General features: G+C 66.1%; 2 protein-coding genes across 5 annotated transcripts in view; both read left to right on the plus strand.

The window, feature by feature from the left end:
• The first annotated feature begins 102 nt into the window (after positions 1 to 102).
• On the plus strand, positions 103 to 8845 carry DENND4B (DENN domain containing 4B). Of its 2 annotated transcripts, none has more exons than XM_075737406.1 (27): positions 103 to 181; positions 1639 to 1949; positions 2034 to 2286; positions 2384 to 2453; positions 2530 to 2699; positions 2801 to 3042; positions 3141 to 3207; positions 3306 to 3364; positions 3463 to 3607; positions 3732 to 3907; positions 4044 to 4144; positions 4241 to 4456; positions 4532 to 4677; positions 4777 to 4916; positions 5013 to 5136; positions 5255 to 5461; positions 5593 to 5721; positions 5827 to 5977; positions 6064 to 6617; positions 6698 to 6820; positions 6914 to 7089; positions 7281 to 7404; positions 7518 to 7751; positions 7836 to 7941; positions 8045 to 8213; positions 8302 to 8366; positions 8498 to 8845. In XM_075737406.1, exons 2-27 carry the CDS (start codon positions 1651 to 1653, stop codon positions 8641 to 8643), a joined length of 4392 nt encoding a protein of 1463 aa, XP_075593521.1. In that variant the 5' UTR covers positions 103 to 181; positions 1639 to 1650; the 3' UTR covers positions 8644 to 8845. The 2 variants fall into 2 exon arrangements, with proteins under 2 accessions (XP_075593521.1, XP_075593522.1); XM_075737407.1 differs by having other exon boundaries at positions 6262 to 6617.
• A 933-nt stretch (positions 8846 to 9778) lies between these two features.
• Positions 9779 to 16020, plus strand: part of GATAD2B (GATA zinc finger domain containing 2B) — a 38778-nt gene continuing 32536 nt past the window's right edge. For 2 of the 3 annotated variants that reach the window (XM_075737054.1, XM_075737052.1), the window contains exon 1: positions 9779 to 9917. The gene's annotated coding sequence lies outside the window, so the exon portion shown is untranslated. Of the gene's footprint in view, positions 9918 to 14292; positions 15862 to 16020 lie in introns of those variants that run through there. The other variant, XM_075737056.1, reaches the window with a different exon arrangement.

A 16020-nucleotide genomic window follows, 5' to 3' on the forward strand; every position in this document is an offset into this window, starting at 1 on the left:
CTGGGGACCCCGCGGGTGTTGGGGGGGGGGGTGGGGATGGGGGAGTGTGGCCCCCCCTTTGGGTGCCGAGAGTCCTCCAGGTCGCCAGGGGGCGCTGTCGGCGGCGGCGGGGCCGGGGGGGGGCGCGCGGTAGCGGCCCGGTGCAGCCCAGTGGCGCGGCCCGGCCCGGCCCGGCCCGCAGGTACCGGGGGGGGGGGGGGGGAACAACGGACACGGACACCGGGGACTGCTCGGGCCAGCGGGGCCGAGCGGGGCCGGGAGCGGGGCTGGCTGGTTGTAGGGCCTGCGGGGTCGGCTGCGGGGCCTGCTGGGCCGGCTGTAGGCCCTGCGGGGCCGGGTGTGGGGCCTGTGGGGCCTGTGGGGCCGGGCGGGTGTGCAGGGTGTGTAGGCCCGGCTGGGGAGGGGGGGGGGACGCGGCTCTGTGACAGTCGCCGCTTCCCCTTCGGCAAACCCCCACGGTGGGGCCGGTTCCTGCACTGGCTGCAGCTGGGGGTAAAACTCTGCCTCTCCCACGGGACATCTCCGTGGGGCTGCCCCACGCGTGGGGGGTCATTGGGGGGGGGGGGTGGGTGTCCGTGGGAACATGAGGGTGGGTCAGGGGTCCCGTCATATGTCACCCCGCCGTGTCCTGGGGGCTCTCAGTGGGGTGCCCCACTGCGGGGCCCGGCCGGGAGGACCCACAGAGGGGTTGTGGGATATGGGGGGGGGGGCACAGGGCAGCCGTGGGGACCCCCACACCGGTTTCTCCCCACTCGTGGCAGGAAGCTAAAGCGGGAGCCGGGCCTGCGGCTTGGCCGTCCTCACGTGGCGCTGGGCTAAAAATAGCCCCGGTGGCCGCTCTCGGGGCTGGGGGGTCTTGGGGACCCCGGCTGGGGGACGGGGACAGGCTCCAGCCGCTGCCGTGGCCCTGTCACTGCCGTGCGACCCCCCCCCCCCCCCCCATCCCGCTGAGGTCCCTGCTTGGGGTCTCCACGTTCGGGGTTGGGACCGGTTCATCCCCCCCACACACACACACCCCCCCCCCCGGTGCGGCTGGGGCAGAGGCGGCGTGGAGCCCCGGTGCTCCGCGGAAGGGGGTGACAGCCACGGGGGTGTGACGTGGGTGTTCGCGGCCTCGTCGCCCGTTTCCTTCCCCTTTCCAGCCCGCCCCACGCAGCACTCCGGTGCCTTCCGCAGACCCCTCCTGCGGCACCCGGGCAAGCTGGGGGTGCTGGGTGCTGGGGACGGGGAGGGTGTGCGTGGCGGGGGGGGTGGGGGGGGAGAGGGGATGGCTGCGGGCCAGGGGTGCAGCCACCGGGGTGGGGGGGGCCATGCCGCAGGGTGGGGGTCCTGTATTGGGGTGTTGGCTGAGGGGTGTCCCCCTGCAGCCGCTGCGCTCGGGGTGGGGTACTGTCTCCCTCCAGAGCCGTGGAGGTCCCCGTGCCATCGCCCTGTGCTTCGTGGCGTGACCGGAAGCCTCCTCCCTTCCCGTCCCCGGCGCTTTCGCCCCGTCAGCTCTGCCGTGGGGCACCCCACGCTGCCGGCCTGCCGGGGTGAAGGAGCTTTCCCTGCTCCGCGGGGCCCCAGGGACGGCCGGTGCGGGTGGGCAGTGCGGCAGGGTTGGGGTGTCACCCATCCCGCTGTTCCCCACCCCTCCAGATGCCGTGAACCATGTCGGACGAGAAGCCCCCGCAGCTGGTGGACTACTTTGTGGTGGCCGGACTGACGGACACCTCGCGGCCGCTGGAGGAGGACAACCAGCAGCATCGCCTGGCCCGTCCCAGCGAGCCCATCACCGACGTGGCCGTCATCATCCGCTCGCAGGGCGAGGAGGTGCCCCACGGTTTCACCTGCATCGAGAGCACCACCTCAGGCCACCCCGTCGACCTCAACGCCGGGCTGCTCAACAACCCCCAGATGTTCATATGCTACAAGCGGGGTCGGGACAAGCCCCCCCTCATCGAGCTGGGGTGAGTCCCATGAACTGGGGCTTTTTGGGGGGATGATGAGCCCCCCCTCCCCGGGGGTCCCTCTCACCCCTCCTCTCCACCCAGGGTGCACTACGAGGGCAAGGACCGCCCGAAGCCGGGCTATAAGATCCTGGACACGACGCCCTACAGCCGCTCGGCCAACCTCAATTCGGGGGGGCCGGGACACCAACGCACCTTCCTGACGTATCGGCGAGCGGCTGAGCCCCATGGCCACAACACGCTGGGGGTCACCGATATCTGCCTCGTTATGCCCAGCAAGGGCGAGAGCACCCCCCACACCTTCTGCCGGGTGGACAAGAACCTCAACACCAGCATGGTGGGTGCCGGGGTCACCCCTCTCACCGCTGCCGGGATGCCCCCGCCGCCACCCGGCCCGCGCTGACCGCCCCCCCCTTTCCGCTCCCTCCTTGCAGTGGGGCCCCGCCGTGTTCCTGTGCTACAAAATCGCCATGGCCAAGGCCAACACGCTGGTCTACGAAGCAGGTAGGATCTCTTGCGGCGATCGAGAAGCGGAAACGATTAAGGTGAGGGTCATCCTCCTGTCCGTCTGTCCGTCCAGGGCTGCTGGGACGTTACCCGGAGCAGGACAGCGAGTCCTTTCCCCTGCCCGAATCGGTGCCCGTCTTCTGCCTCCCCATGGGGGCCACCATCGAGAGCTGGCCGGCCGACACCAAGTACCCGCTGCCCGTCTTCTCCACCTTCGTGCTGACCGGCGCCTCGGGCGACAAGGCAGGACGGGGCGGGGAGCGGGAACGGGAAGAAGCATCATTGTCACCGCGCGGCCCCGGGGCGGGGGGCGATTTCCCACCCTGACCGCCCTCCCCACGCAGGTGTACGGGGCGGCCATCCAGTTCCACGAGGCGTTTCCCCGGGAGCGGCTGTCGGAGAAGCAGAGCCTGCGCCTGGGGCTGCTGAGCGTGGTGGACCGACGGCCCGTGGCCGGCCGCTCGCTGCAGACCCGCAAGAGCATCTGCGTCCTCTCCCACTGGCCTTTCTTCGACGTCTTCCGCAAGTTCCTCATGTTTATCTACCGCTACTCCATCTCGGGGCCCCACGTGCTGCCCCTCGAGACGTGAGCGCCGGGCGGAGGGGGGGGGGTGTTGGAGGGGAGGGGACGACAAGGGGGTGTCCCCCTCGTTTCCCCCCGCTGACGAGCCCCTCTGCCTGCAGGCACATCTCGCACTTCATGCACAACGTCCCCTTCCCGTCCCCGCAGCGGCCGCGCATCCTGGTCCAGGTGAGCCGTCGCACGTGTGTGTGTGCGTGTGTGTCCCCCCCATCTCCGTCCCCGTGCTGGTTCCCCCCCCAGCCCACCGCGTCCCCGTGTCCCCTCAGATGTCCCCGTATGACAACCTGCTGCTGTGCCGGCCCGTGTCCTCCCCGCTGCCGCTCAGGTAGGGATGGCTGCGGGGCGCTGGGACAGACAGACAGACACACGCAGACGGGAGGGAGGGGGACGTGGGGACATGAGTGACGTCCCCCTCCCCTGCAGCGGCGCCAGCTTCCTGACGCTGCTGCAGAACCTGGGCCCCGACAACGCGGTGGCGCTGCTGGTGGCCGTGCTGACCGAGCAGAAGCTGCTCATCCACTCCCTGCGCCCCGACGTCCTGACCAGCGTGGGCGAAGCCCTGGTGGCGGTGAGTGCCGGGGAGGGGACGCCGCGGGGTGAGGCGGGGTGGGGGGGGTGGGGGGGTGTCAAAACACGCCGTGACGCTGGGGAACCCCGGCCCGCGGCGCTGACCGCCCTTGTCCTGTCCCCAGATGATCTTCCCCCTGCGCTGGCAGTGCCCCTACATCCCGCTGTGCCCGCTGGCGCTGGCTGACGTGCTGTGTGCCCCCGTGCCCTTCATTGTAGGCATCCACTCCAGCTACTTCGACCTCTACGAGCCCCCCAGGGACGTCATCTTCGTCGACCTCGACACCAACACCATCTTCCAGTGAGTGGCCCCCAATTCTTGGGCCGCGGGGAGGAATTTTTTTCGTGGGGGGCGGTGGGGGGAGGTGCTGCCTGGAGGGATTCCAGGGGTCCACCGGCCGCCCCCGCCTCATCCCGCTGTCCCCCCTCTTTTGAAGGAGCGAGGAACGCAAACTGCTGTCCCCCCGCTCCCTGCCCCGCCGGCCCTGCAAGGTGCTGCTGGCCTCGCTGCACAGCCTCTCCCAGCAGCTGGATGAGAGTGAGTGGGGGGCTCCGGGGGAACCCCGCAGCCGCCTGCGCTCCCCCCCCCCCTAATTTTCCGCCCCCCTCCCCTCCTCTCTTCGCGCTTTCGCAGTGTACAGCGGGCCGGGGGAGGAGGCGTCGCTGGAGCTGCTGCTGAGCGACGCGGAGGCGGCGCGGGGTCGGCGGGCGCAGCTGGAGCTGGAGGCGCGGGCGGCTTTCCTGCGCTTCATGGCGTGCGCCCTGCGCGGTTACCGCTCCTTCCTGCGCCCCATCGCCCCAGCGCCCGCCCCGGCCGGCCGCGACGCCGGCAGCCTCTTCGCCTTGCAGGGTGAGTGGGGAAAGGGAAAAGGGGGGTGACGGGGTGGGGGCGGGCTGGATTTAACCCCTGTTCCGTCCCGTTCAGGGTTCCTCAAGTCCCGGGAGCGGGCGTACCACCGGTTTTACGGGCAGCTGCTCCGCACCCAGCTCTTCACCCAGTTCATCGAGGACTGCTCCTTCGCCAGCGACCGAGACCCCTGCCTCGAGTTTTTCGACACCTGCGTGGATAAGGTGGGTCCCGCCGGCTCCGCGCCGCGTCCGTCTGTCCCTCTGTGTGCGTCGTGTGTCCCCCCCCCAACACCGCGGTGACACCGCGCGCCCCCTCCCCAGGTGCAGGCGGACCTGGAGAAGCCGGAGGACGCCCCGCTGATGGAGCTGGACGACCCGCGGGGGGGCGAGCACACCGTCTTCATCACCCCCCCCGAGCAGCCGGCGGGTCCCGACGGTGCCGAGCTGCCCGCGCGATACCGGTGAGCCCCTCCCCGACCCCCCCCAAAACTCCCCCTGCTCCCCGAATCCCTCCGACTCACCCTCTGCCCCCCGCCCCCCCCCCCCCCCCCCCCCAGCTATGACGGGTTCCCCACCCTGCGCCCCGAGCTCCTGGAGCCCCCCCGGGACCCGCTGGTGGCCCAGCTGTGCCAGGCCAGGAGCAGTGCCCCCAGTAGCCCGGCCCCACGCAGGACCAAGCAGGTGAGCGGGGCCAACGGTGCAACGAGTCGGCCGGGCCTCAGCAGGGAACGGGACGGCGAGGGGCGCAGAACGTCGGCTGCCCCCCTCAGCTCCCTCCTCTTCCTCCCCACGTCCTCAGGAGATGAAGGTGGCCCAGCGCGTGGCCCAGAAGTACTCCTCGGTACCCGACATGTGGGCCAAGTGCCTGCTGGGGCACTGCTACGGGCTCTGGTTCCTCTACCTGCCCACCCACGTCCGCGCCGCCCCTGCCAAGCTGCGGGCGCTCCAGCTCGCCTACGAGGTCCTGCGCAAGATGGAGGCTCACAAAGTGGTGCTGCCGGACGAGGTAAGCGGCGTTTTGGGTGCAAGGGGCGGGGGGGTTCGCCGGGGCCCTGGCCGCCCCTGATTGCCCGTGGTTTTGTGTGTGTGTGTGTGTGTGTGTGTGTCCCCGTGTTCCCCCCCCCCGCCACCTCCCAGGTCTGCTACCGCATCCTGATGCAGCTCTGCGGGCAGTATGGCGAGCCGGTGCTGTCGGTGCGGGTGCTGCTGGAGATGAAGCGCGCCGGCATCGTGCCCAACACCATCACCTACGGCTACTACAACAAGGTGGGGGGGGGGGAACACACGCACCGGGGGGGGGTCCAAGGGGTTCCCCTGGCACCTGACCGTGTCTTTCCCCCTTCCTCCTCCTCCTCCTCCTCCTCCTCGCAGGCGGTGCTGGAGAGCAAGTGGCCGGCGGGCACCCAGGGCGGGCGCCTGCGTTGGGCCAAGCTCCGCAACGTGGTGCTGGGGGCCGCCCAGTTTCGGCAGCCCCTGAGACAGCGGGAACGCCGGGCCGCCGCCGCCACCGCCGCACCCCCAGGTAGGTGGGGAGGGTGGGGAAGCCGGGGGGGGGGGGGGCGGGGGCCACTGTCACCCCGCTGACGGCCCCCTCGTCCCCTCCCGCAGGCGGCCGAGCCCCCCCGGCGCCCCGTCCCAGCCTGCAGCGGCAGACCACCTGGGCCGGGCGCAGCCTGCGGGACACCCCCCCGGCCCCCCGGCTGGTGAAGAGCGGCAGCCTCAGCTTCCCCGGCGGCACCCACGGTGAGGGGGGCCGGGGGGGGCCAAGGGAGCCCCTGACTACCCGCTCCCCCGCTCTTCCCGCAGCCCCGGCCCCGCTGCCCCCCCGGCTGCGGGGTCCCCCCGGCTCTGCCGACGGGAGCCTGTCGGACGTCAGCTTCGCCACGGATGAGAGCGACCGGGCGGACGAGGGGCCGGCGGGTGCCGGGGGGCCGGCGGGGAACACGCCGCGCCGGGGGCTGGCGGCCAAACTGCAGCAGCTGCTGTCCCCCGGCAAGCGACCCTCGCTCCGCCCGGCAGCCAGCACCGAGCTCCCCGCCGGCGCCCGGGACGCCTGCCCGCGCCGGGGCTCCGAGCAGCGGGACGGGGAGCCCCCGCAACGCCGCAGCCCCGCCGAGACCCTGCTGCGCCCACGGGAGCGCCCCGAATCCACCGCTTCCGAGGTACCCGGCTTCTCCCCGGGGGCTCCGTCCGTCCGTCCGTCCGCCCTCGCTGACAGCGCGTGTGTGTCCTCCCCCCCCAGAGCTCCGTCTCGCTGGGCAGCGAGTTGGACCTGTCCGACACGTCGGTGGGCAGCGCCGGCGTTCCCAAATCCTCCGAGCCGCCGGCCGATGGGGCGGCCGGGCAGGAGCCTCCCGCCGTGGAGGTGAGTCGAGGGGGGGGGGATCCCGTCCCACCCCCACGCACCCCCCCTCCCTCCGCCAGCGCCGTGGGGTTTGACGGTGCCGCCGGCGGCCAGGTCCTGCTGTCCAGCTGCTCGCGGTGCCAGGGCTGCGGCGCGCTGGTGTACGACGAGGAGGTGATGGCCGGCTGGACCTCCGACGACTCCAACCTCAACACCACCTGCCCCTTCTGCGGCCGCTCCTTCGTCCCCTTCCTCAGCATCGAGATCCAGGACTTCCAGCTGCCCCCCAGGTGGGAACCCCCCCGCGTCCCCCACCCGCCGGGAGAACCCGTGATGTCCCCCGTCCCCCCTGGTGTCCCCAACCCCCCCCTCTTTACTGTCCGTCATTTCCCCCCCGTCCTTCCGTCCCAAACGTCCCGTGTTGTCCCCGGCGCCCCCCTCCCCGTTTCCACAAACCACCCCCCCTCTCTTTGCCGCGCAGCTCCGCCGAGGACGACTCCCTCCCTCCTCCCGCCGCGCAGGGACCGGTGCTCAGCGACCGCCGACGCTGCCTGGCACTGGATGAGGCCGAACCGGAGCTCTGCAACGGCTACCCGGACACGGCGGTACGGTGCTGGGCACGGAGAGGGGAGAGACAAGGGTTGGAGGGGGGGACACGGGGACACACACACACACACGACACCGGGTGACCCAGCGGCGCGTCCCCCTCGTCCCGCAGGTGCCGCGACGGTCGGAACGGGTGGCTTTCGCCTACCTGAGCCCGTTGGTGCTGCGGAAGGAGCTGGAAAGTTTGGTGGAGAACGAAGGGGGCGAGTTCCTGGCGCAGCCGGAGCTGGTGGACAGTCACCCCATCATCTACTGGAACCTGGTCTGGTACTTCCAGCGCCTGGGGCTGCCCAGCAACCTCCCCCGCCTGCTCCTGGGCTCCCAGCACGTCACCCCCACCCCGCAGGTAAGGTTTGGGGGGGGCTGTGGGAGGATTCGGGGGTGGGGGGGTGGTGTCACCTGCCCGGTGCCCACCTGCTCCGTCCCGCAGGCGCAACCCCCCGACTCCCCCTGCGTGCGCGTTCGGCTGCTCTGGGACGTCCTGGCCCCCGAACCCGACAGCTGCCCCCCGCTCCACGTCCTCTGGCGGCTTCACAGTGAGTCGGGGAGAGGGGACACACACACACCCCCCCCCCCCACGACTCGTGGCGGCAGGGGGGGTGCTGAGCCCCCCCCACACCTCATCCCTTCTGTCCCCAGGTAACGTCCCCACCCGGCTGCGGTCCTGGCGGCCCCACGGCCACCACCCCTTCTCGCTGGCCTTCATGGAAGCCGTGCTGAACCACGTGGGGCTCAACGACGTGCACAAAGCCATCACCCTCTTCCTCGAGACGCTGGCGGCCCCGGGCGCCCCCCGACACCTGCAGAGGTAGGGCTGGGACCCCCCCCCCCCCCCGCCCCGAACCCCCTCATCAGCACCGGATCCCTCCCCTCCCCTCATCGCTCTTCCTCCCCAGGAGCATCTACCGGGAAATCCTCTTCCTCATGCTGGCGGCGCTGGGCAGGGACCACACGGACATCGGTACGGCGTTGGGGAGGGGGCTCGGGGGGCTAGCTGGGGGGCTCCCTCCCACCCCAGACCCCGGGTAACGCTGATAGCCGCTGGCTGGCTGTGTCGTGTCCCGTCCCACCCTCCTCTTCCTCACCTCGCAGCCGCCTTCGACAAGAAGTACAAGTCGGCGTACAACAAGCTGGCGGGGAGCCTGGGCAAGGAGGAGCTGCGGCGGCGGCGGGTGCAGCCCCCCAGCTCCAAAGCCATCGACTGCCGCAAGAGCTTCGGGGCCACCCTCGAGTGCTAGAGGAGACCCCCGCAGCCCCCCCCGCCCCCCAGCCATGGGGACAGAGGGGGGGTCCCCAGCCCCGGGGAACCCCTCTTCCCCCCCCCCCCAGCTCACAAAGGGTTTTATATGTCAGTATTAATATATTTTTATTTATTTATTGCTCCCCCCCCCCGCAACGCCCCCTCCTCACGCTGCTGGGTGCCAGGACAGTGGGGGGGGGGTGTGGGGGGGGTCCGCGCATCCCCAAAACCCCCCCCCCCGCCATCTCTGCCCCTCCCCCTCCATCGTCCCCTCCCCCCCCCCCGGGGGTTTGGGGGCCGGTGTCCCCCCCCCCGGGGGTTTGGGGGGGGTTTAGGGGCCGGTGTCCCCCCCCCCGGGGGTTTGGGGGGGTTTAGGGGCCGCCCCCCCCCCCGCACTGTGCAATAGGAGCCCCCCCGCCCCGGGGGTCTGTAAATAAAAGCCGCTGCGGTCTTTTCCCTGCTGCCTCCCCCGCCGCCTTCTTGGGGGGTGGGTGGGGGGTGGGTGGGGGGTGTCGAGGGGGAGCGGGACCCCCCCGGGGGGGGTGGGGAGGGGCGGGAGCGCTGGCCTGCGGCCACGGCCGCCATCTTGGGGCCTGGCAGAGGCCTCGGGGCCGGAGCGAGGCCTCCTCGGTGCTGGGGCCCTGCCCGGTCCCGGCGATCCCGGGGTGGGGGGGTGTCAGCGCGCGGCCCTGCCCGGTACCGGGGTACCGCCCCTCCCCCCGCGGCGTCGCGCCGGGCCACGTGCACGCGCGTACCGGGAGCCACGTGGGCCGGGGCAGGGCGGCTACGGCGGCCGCTTCGGGCCCAAATTCCCCCGCGAACGGGCGGGCGCGGGGGTGGTTTTTGCCCGCCGACATCGCGCGCGGCCAGCGGTACCCGGATGTCCAGGCTCGGGAACCCATTAAAGGCGCCCCGCGGGGAAGCTCTGGGGATTTCCATTGGCGGAACCGCGCGTCAATCTTCGCGCTCGCCCGCCAGTAAGAAGCGGGAGGCGGGTCCGACGAGGAGGCCGACCGATTCGATTGACGGAGCGTCGCGTCCGTCGTCGCATCGCACCAATGGGCGTCGCGTCTGGGGTCGGGAGGCGGGGCTAGAGCGGCAGGGCCGCTGCCCAATCAGCGGCATTGTTTGTGGTGGTGCCGGCTGCGCTCCGCGGCGGCTGGTGGCTGCGGCGCCGCGTCTGCTCCGCCCGCCCGGCCCGGCCCGGCCCCGGCTCGGCCCCAGGGCACCCACCGGCGCCCCCGGCCCCCAGGGCGGCGCCCCCCGAGCCAGGTGAGGGCTGCGGGGGCGGGGGGAGCCGGGCCCTGCGGGGGTGGGGGTGTCTGGGGGGGGGGGCAGGGCCCGGTGGGGGTGTTGGGGGGGGGGCAGGGCCTGAGGGCTGGGGGGGGCCGAGCTCAGGGGCTGAGGGGAGGGAGGGGGGTGTCTGCGCTTGGGGGGCGGCCCCCGTGGGGTTTGGGGGGGGTCTGCTGGCAGGAGATAGAGCCCGGGGGGCTGGGGGGGGGCAGAGCTGGGGGATTTGGGAGGGCCGGGGGTGGGGGGGGTTGTAGCTTTGGGGGGGCAGAGCTGAGGGGATGCAGAGCTGAGGGGGGTTTGGGGGGGGGGGCAGAGCTGAGGGGGGTTTGGGGGACGCAGAGCTGAGGGGGGTTTGGGGGGGCAGAGCTGAGGGGGGTTTGGGGGGGGGGGCAGAGCTGAGGGGATGCAGAGCTGAGGGGGGTTTGGGGGGAGCAGAGCTGAGGGGGGACAGAGCTGAGAGGGGGGGTTTGGGGGACGCAGAGCTGAGGGGACGCAGAGCTGAGGGGGGTTTGGGGGGAGCAGAGCTGAGGGGGGGCAGAGCTGGGGTGTTTGAGAGGGGATAGAGCTGAGGGGGTGTGCGGGGGCAGAGCAGAGGGATTTGGGGGGGCAGAGTAGAGAGTTGGGGGGGGGGGGCAGAGCCCCGGGCTTCTGGGGCTGCCGCTAGCACAGTGCGGAGCTGGGGTGGGGGGGCTTGGGAGAACAGAGAGCCAAGGGCTTTGCGGGGGGCAGAGCCCAGGGTTTGGGGGTGCAGGGGCTGGCCCAGCCCTTGGGAATGGGTGAGGAGGGCTGGGGGTGGGGATACCCCGTGGTAAAACGGGGTGTTGGCTCTTCCTCCAGGGCCGGGGGGGCCGGTCCCTGCCCGGCTGGGGACCGTCTGGGCCGGGGTGGGGCCGTCTGGGCCGGGGGCGGTGGGGAAGCGGGGTGCGGGCGCTGCCTGGCTCCGGGCCTGGGGTGCGTGGGGGGGGGTCCCCGGGGCAAGGGAGCGCGGGGAGGGGGCGGCCGCCTCCCTCTACCCAGAGGCGATGGAGCGGGGCGGGAGCAGCTGCCTCTCCGCACACCTGGAGGGATTTGGGGGAGCGGGGTCCGTGTCCCGTTCCCCCCTCCGTCCTCATCCTCGGGGTTGGGGCTGGGTACCGCCACTTCGTGGGGAGCGGTGCTGCGATGGAGCGGCCCTCTGTGATGGGGGGGCTCGGGGCTGGCTGCTCCCCCCCACCGTCAACCGGAGGGGACACCCCCTTTGTTCCCTCCTTTTCTGCTGGGTTTTGGGAGTGATTCCCGTTTCCTTCTGCGTTTCCCGTTTCCTTCCGCGTTGCCATCGCGGCGTTTCCCTGTTCCCTCGTTAGGGAACGGGTGATTGACTGTCCCTGCCTCACTCCGTCGCCGATTTGGAAACCAGGTTTTCTGCTTTGCAGGATTTTTGTCTCCTTTCTTCGCTCCCCCCCACCCCAACCCGTCCCCTTTTCCCGATGCTGCTTCCCCACGTCAAAACCGGGATGGGGGCAGCCAGGAAAACTTTCACATCTCGGTTTTAACGTGGAGCGAGAGAGTCCAGCAACTGCCTCCTCCTTCCATGCGGGCAGCGCAGGCAGCCCTGCCTGCACCCCTTCCCCTCTTGCCGTGGGGATTGAGGCGGCGGGGGGGGGGCTTCTGGGGAGGCGCAGGCCCTTCCTCACTTGGCGTTTGGGAAGCCGGGCGGCATGATTCCTCTCTCCCCTTTGCTCAATTTCCCAAAATAAGAGCGTTCGAGGCGTTTAAATATCCCTTCCCTTCCCCTCCGCGCCTAGAAAGAAGGGTCTCTTTGATGGCGGGGGGGTGCTTTGCCAGGAAGGGAGGAGGAGGAGGTTTGGGTAAGCGGAGGGTAGCTGAAAGCAAGGAGGAAGAGCGACAGCATATGGATGTGATCGTATTGATTCGCTTTAGCTGCCTTGCCTTCCTCGCCTTCTGTTTGCTGAAATCACCCCCCTCCGAAAAGGGATATTTTTTTTTTTATATATATATATTTATTTTTTTTTTTCTTTTGAGCCTGCCTTGGCTGCTGACAGGCTGGAGGAGGAAGGGGGGGGGTACAAGCCCGTGGGGAACGGCGTCCTTCTGGAAGAAGGTGTGGGAGGTTTTGACTCTTATTTCTCGGTGTTCTTCAGTGGGGGTTGGGGAAGGATTGCAACAACAAGCGGTTCAAGAGGACGGTGGTTTTTAAGGATTATGCGTGGTTGGTTACCGGCATGCCTTCTCACCAGAGAGCCGAGGGGCCGGCCGTGTTTGAGCTGTCTAGGCGTGCAGGCAGAGCCCCCCACCCCTCGAAATGCCGCTGTTCTTCTCCGGCGCATCAGATTTTGAAATGGCTCGTGATGCTCCCGTCACCGGGGGCAAACCAAACACGATTTCGGCTCGTGCGGGTGCCGGGGGAGCTCGGTGCAGCCGTTGAGCTGGGGTGCCGCTGGGGCCCGGCGCCCTCGGGGTGAAACACCGCGTTTGCACCTTATTCGCGTCCCCTCGGACGAGCGTCTGTAGGGATCTCCCTGCCTCGTGCCTGGAATTCGTTGCATTCCTGGTTCTCCTGGAGCTGCTGACCGTGGGGAGGCAACCAAAAAGCCCCGTTTTGGGGTCGGCGACCTGGTTTCCGAGCCGTTAAGATCTTCAGCGCGAGGTGCAACCTTCTCTTTGGCGCTTTTCCTGATCACGAGGCTGCGTGAAACCGAATGTGACGTGCAGCTGACAGGGAGCATCCATCTTTGCAGCGCTGCGGTTTGCCCGTGCCGAGAGGGGCCCGGCTTCCTCTTCCGACGGCTAACGGGCTCCCGCCGGTCGTGGCACCCGGCTCTGCTCGGAGCATCCCGGTTCCTCCTGTTCTCCCGGCTGCTTTGGCGCAGGGTGGGGGATCGCTGCCTTCTTTCAGATGTTTCTGGGAGGGGGAGAGCAGAACTATCTACTCAGTGGAGTTAATTAAACTTAAGATGCTCTTGAAAGTGTCTTTTCTGCCAATGTTTTCTTCCGAGGGAGCGGAGCGGGGCTCGTGATCAACCACTCGCAAGAGGCAGGGGGCTTTAAATGAGAGGAGCTTCCCGGATTCATTCACTGAGCTACTTTCAGCGCTCGCTACTCCCTTCAGCGTTCAAGGAAAAACAATCACTGGAGCTTTGTATTTTTATTTATTTCCCTGTTAACTGCCAATTTTCTGCGCTTTGTTCTTCCCCCTCCCCGTTACAAACCGCTCGCTGGACCCTGATCTTGCAGTCCCTGTGTACCGGATAACTCACCTCTTTTTCGGGAGCCTTTGACGAGCGGCCCCGCTCATCCCGGCTCGGAAGGAATCCTGTTGCATCGCTTGGTTGTAAGAATCGCTGATTTTTAAAATGTTTTGGCAATAACAAGAACTAGGAACGTGGAAAAAAAAACCCAACAAACCCACCAAAAAACCCCCACGGAGAACGACTTTTATTTTTTAAAGGAGTATTTGGTTCGAGTGGTGTTTAAAGCTGCTGGTGTGCAAGCACCGAACGTGCGGTTGTGCTGAGGCACAACAGCAAAATGTTTCTGTTTTAAAGGGGAAAAAAAAAAAAAAAAGAGGGAGAGATTGGCTATAAATCTAATCCCTGTGTAAAACTATCCACCTCGCGCGCAGAAATTCAACCTATCAGGCCGTGCCACATGCCGCTGCAGTTTTATAGCGTTGGATCGACCGCTGGAAGATGGAGAACAAACTTCACTTTTTTAGGCTTCTGCGTGGGCAGATCGAGCGTGGACGCGGTTTGGGGATCCGTTTGCTTCCGTAGCTCCTCGGTGCCGCCAGCGATCCCTCCGTGGAAAGTCGTGTTTTTGGTTTTTGCCCTGAGACTCGTGGATTTCCGCTCCTTAATCTCACGGTGGAGCCCGGTTACAGATGGCTGGGGTTTCATTTGCTATGACTTTTTTTTTGGGGGGGGGGGTCGGGTGGGGGGTGTTGTTGCATGTAGGTTATTTTTTTTTTTACAGGTTTTTGTTTTTTTTTTTTTTTTAAACACGTGGGATGATATATCGCTGTTCCATAACTTGGTTTGCAGCATCGCGGGGTGATGCACCAAGCGACGGGGCCTGGGAAGCGAGATGTTGCGATGAGCCTGTGTTTCTCTCCTTCGCTCTTACGGATAGACTTCAAGTCGCTTCTCTTGATCGGTTTCGGTATTTCAGGTAATTTGGCTATTTAAAAAGAAAAAAAAATCACAAATATTCTCCGCCTCGGCTGCGCTTTCTTCAGGAGTTTTCCACGGAAAAGCGAGGAGCTGTGCTCACACGCGTCCCGGTGGACCGTCTGCCTGGGGAGAGGCTCGTTTTGCCGTGGCATGTACTTACTCTGAGAGCTGGAGTCGAAACGTTTATCTGGGTCATTTGAAAAAGAGATTTTTATTTTTATTTTTTCTAAATTCTTTGGTTTTCCCCTTGAAGAACGTGACTCTGAAATTGGGACTTTGACGAATCAACCTGCCCCGGGTGATGGTCGGGGTCTCGCTTTCCCAGCTTGCCCGTGCTCTCGCGGTGCGGTTGGGGTGAAAGACAAAGCTTCGTGGCCGGAGGGATTCCGCTGGCCGTTGGGATGTGCCTTCATGTTTTCCTGCCTTTTTTTTTTTTTTTGCTTTTTTTTTTAAATTAAAGCTAGAAATGAACGGACATAAAGTTTAGCTAACCTTAAACCGGAGCTACGTACCTGCGGTTGTCCTGGTGCTTTCCGGCTCTCCACGGAGCAGTTGAGGCTGATGGTGACTTTCCCCCTTCCCTGAGCATCGCCGAGCACAGCATCCCAAACTTTCCTGCTCTTTCCCGGACCTCCGGCTAAACTGGAAACCGCCGCCTTCACGCGCCAAACCTGATTTGGAGAGAAATTATTTCCCGCGTTAGTTTGGCAGAGGATGGAAGCCGTCCCGGCGTTGTGGTGCCTGGGTCCGGCGATGGACGTGGCTCGACTTTTCATCTCGTGTGTATTTCCTTGGAGGAATTCCTCGCTCGTTGGTCTCTCTCCCTTTCAAATGCCCAAAATCTTAAAGAATGCCATTAGGATTTTTTTTTTTTCATGGAATTGAGGAAAACTGAAGCAGTTCCAGGTTGGTTTTTGCTGTTTTTCTCCAGTGTGACCCACGTAACAGGGGCGATGAGCTCTATATAACGAATAAAAGAGCGAGGTTCTCCCTCGGATTGTTTTAACAACTCTAGGTGCTACTTCTAACGAAACGACGGTGGGTTTTCAAGCAGAGCTCTGGCCCGTTTGCCGATGTTGCTGCCCTAAGGTAGAGGACCTTCCTCGTTGTGACGCGCCGGTTCCCTCCTGTCGCCTTAACGGTCTCGTCCTGTGCAAAACCAGAGAGGGTGATTATCCCAGGTGGGATGTTTTTGGGTTTGTCAAGCGTCTGGTTGCGTGCACAGACGTCAGAAAACTCGTCCCCATCCGTGGGAAGTGGGTCGGAGAAGAGTGCTGGGATTTATTCTTTTTTTTTTTTTCCATTATTCTCCACGATTTTCGTATAAACGTGGCATATCGCTTCTAATTGCTCTCGGCCCTCGCAAAGACGGGATTATTTAAGATATATTGAGGAAAGGGGGATAACGCTAAACTTTGGATCGCAATTCCTTTTGCAACTCTGCCCCTTGGATACGGAATATTATCCGGTTATTTGTGATAACGGTATCCGGAATATGCCTGAAATCCTTCTGAAGACCAGCACTTGGAATTTGGAGGGTGTGAGGAGAGGCGCTTCCAAGCCTCCTCTCTAAAATTAGACCAAAGACTGGCGCGGAGGAGTCTATAAAGAGCCTTGGGGGCTTTTTTTTTTTTTTCTTCTTATCCCCGGAGCCTCGACGCGACTGTTGCACGTCGGTCCTGTGAAGCCGCATCCATTTTGCTTCATCCCTAATCAAAGCTTTTCGGCTTCGCGGCGGCGGCCGGTGTTTCCAGGTAGGTGGTACCAACTCCGGTGAAACCGTGCACGTGCCGGGATGGCTTTAACAGGTTTTCACAGGATGGAGGGTGCTACCGCTCAGGTTTGAGCACGTATTTTGGGGCTAAACCCTGAAATTGTCTGATTTCAGAGTCCCGCTGGTAATTAGAGGCAGC

This window comes from Balearica regulorum, chromosome 28 (assembly GCF_011004875.1).
Source record: "Balearica regulorum gibbericeps isolate bBalReg1 chromosome 28, bBalReg1.pri, whole genome shotgun sequence".
Classification (NCBI taxonomy): Eukaryota; Metazoa; Chordata; class Aves; order Gruiformes; family Gruidae; genus Balearica; species Balearica regulorum.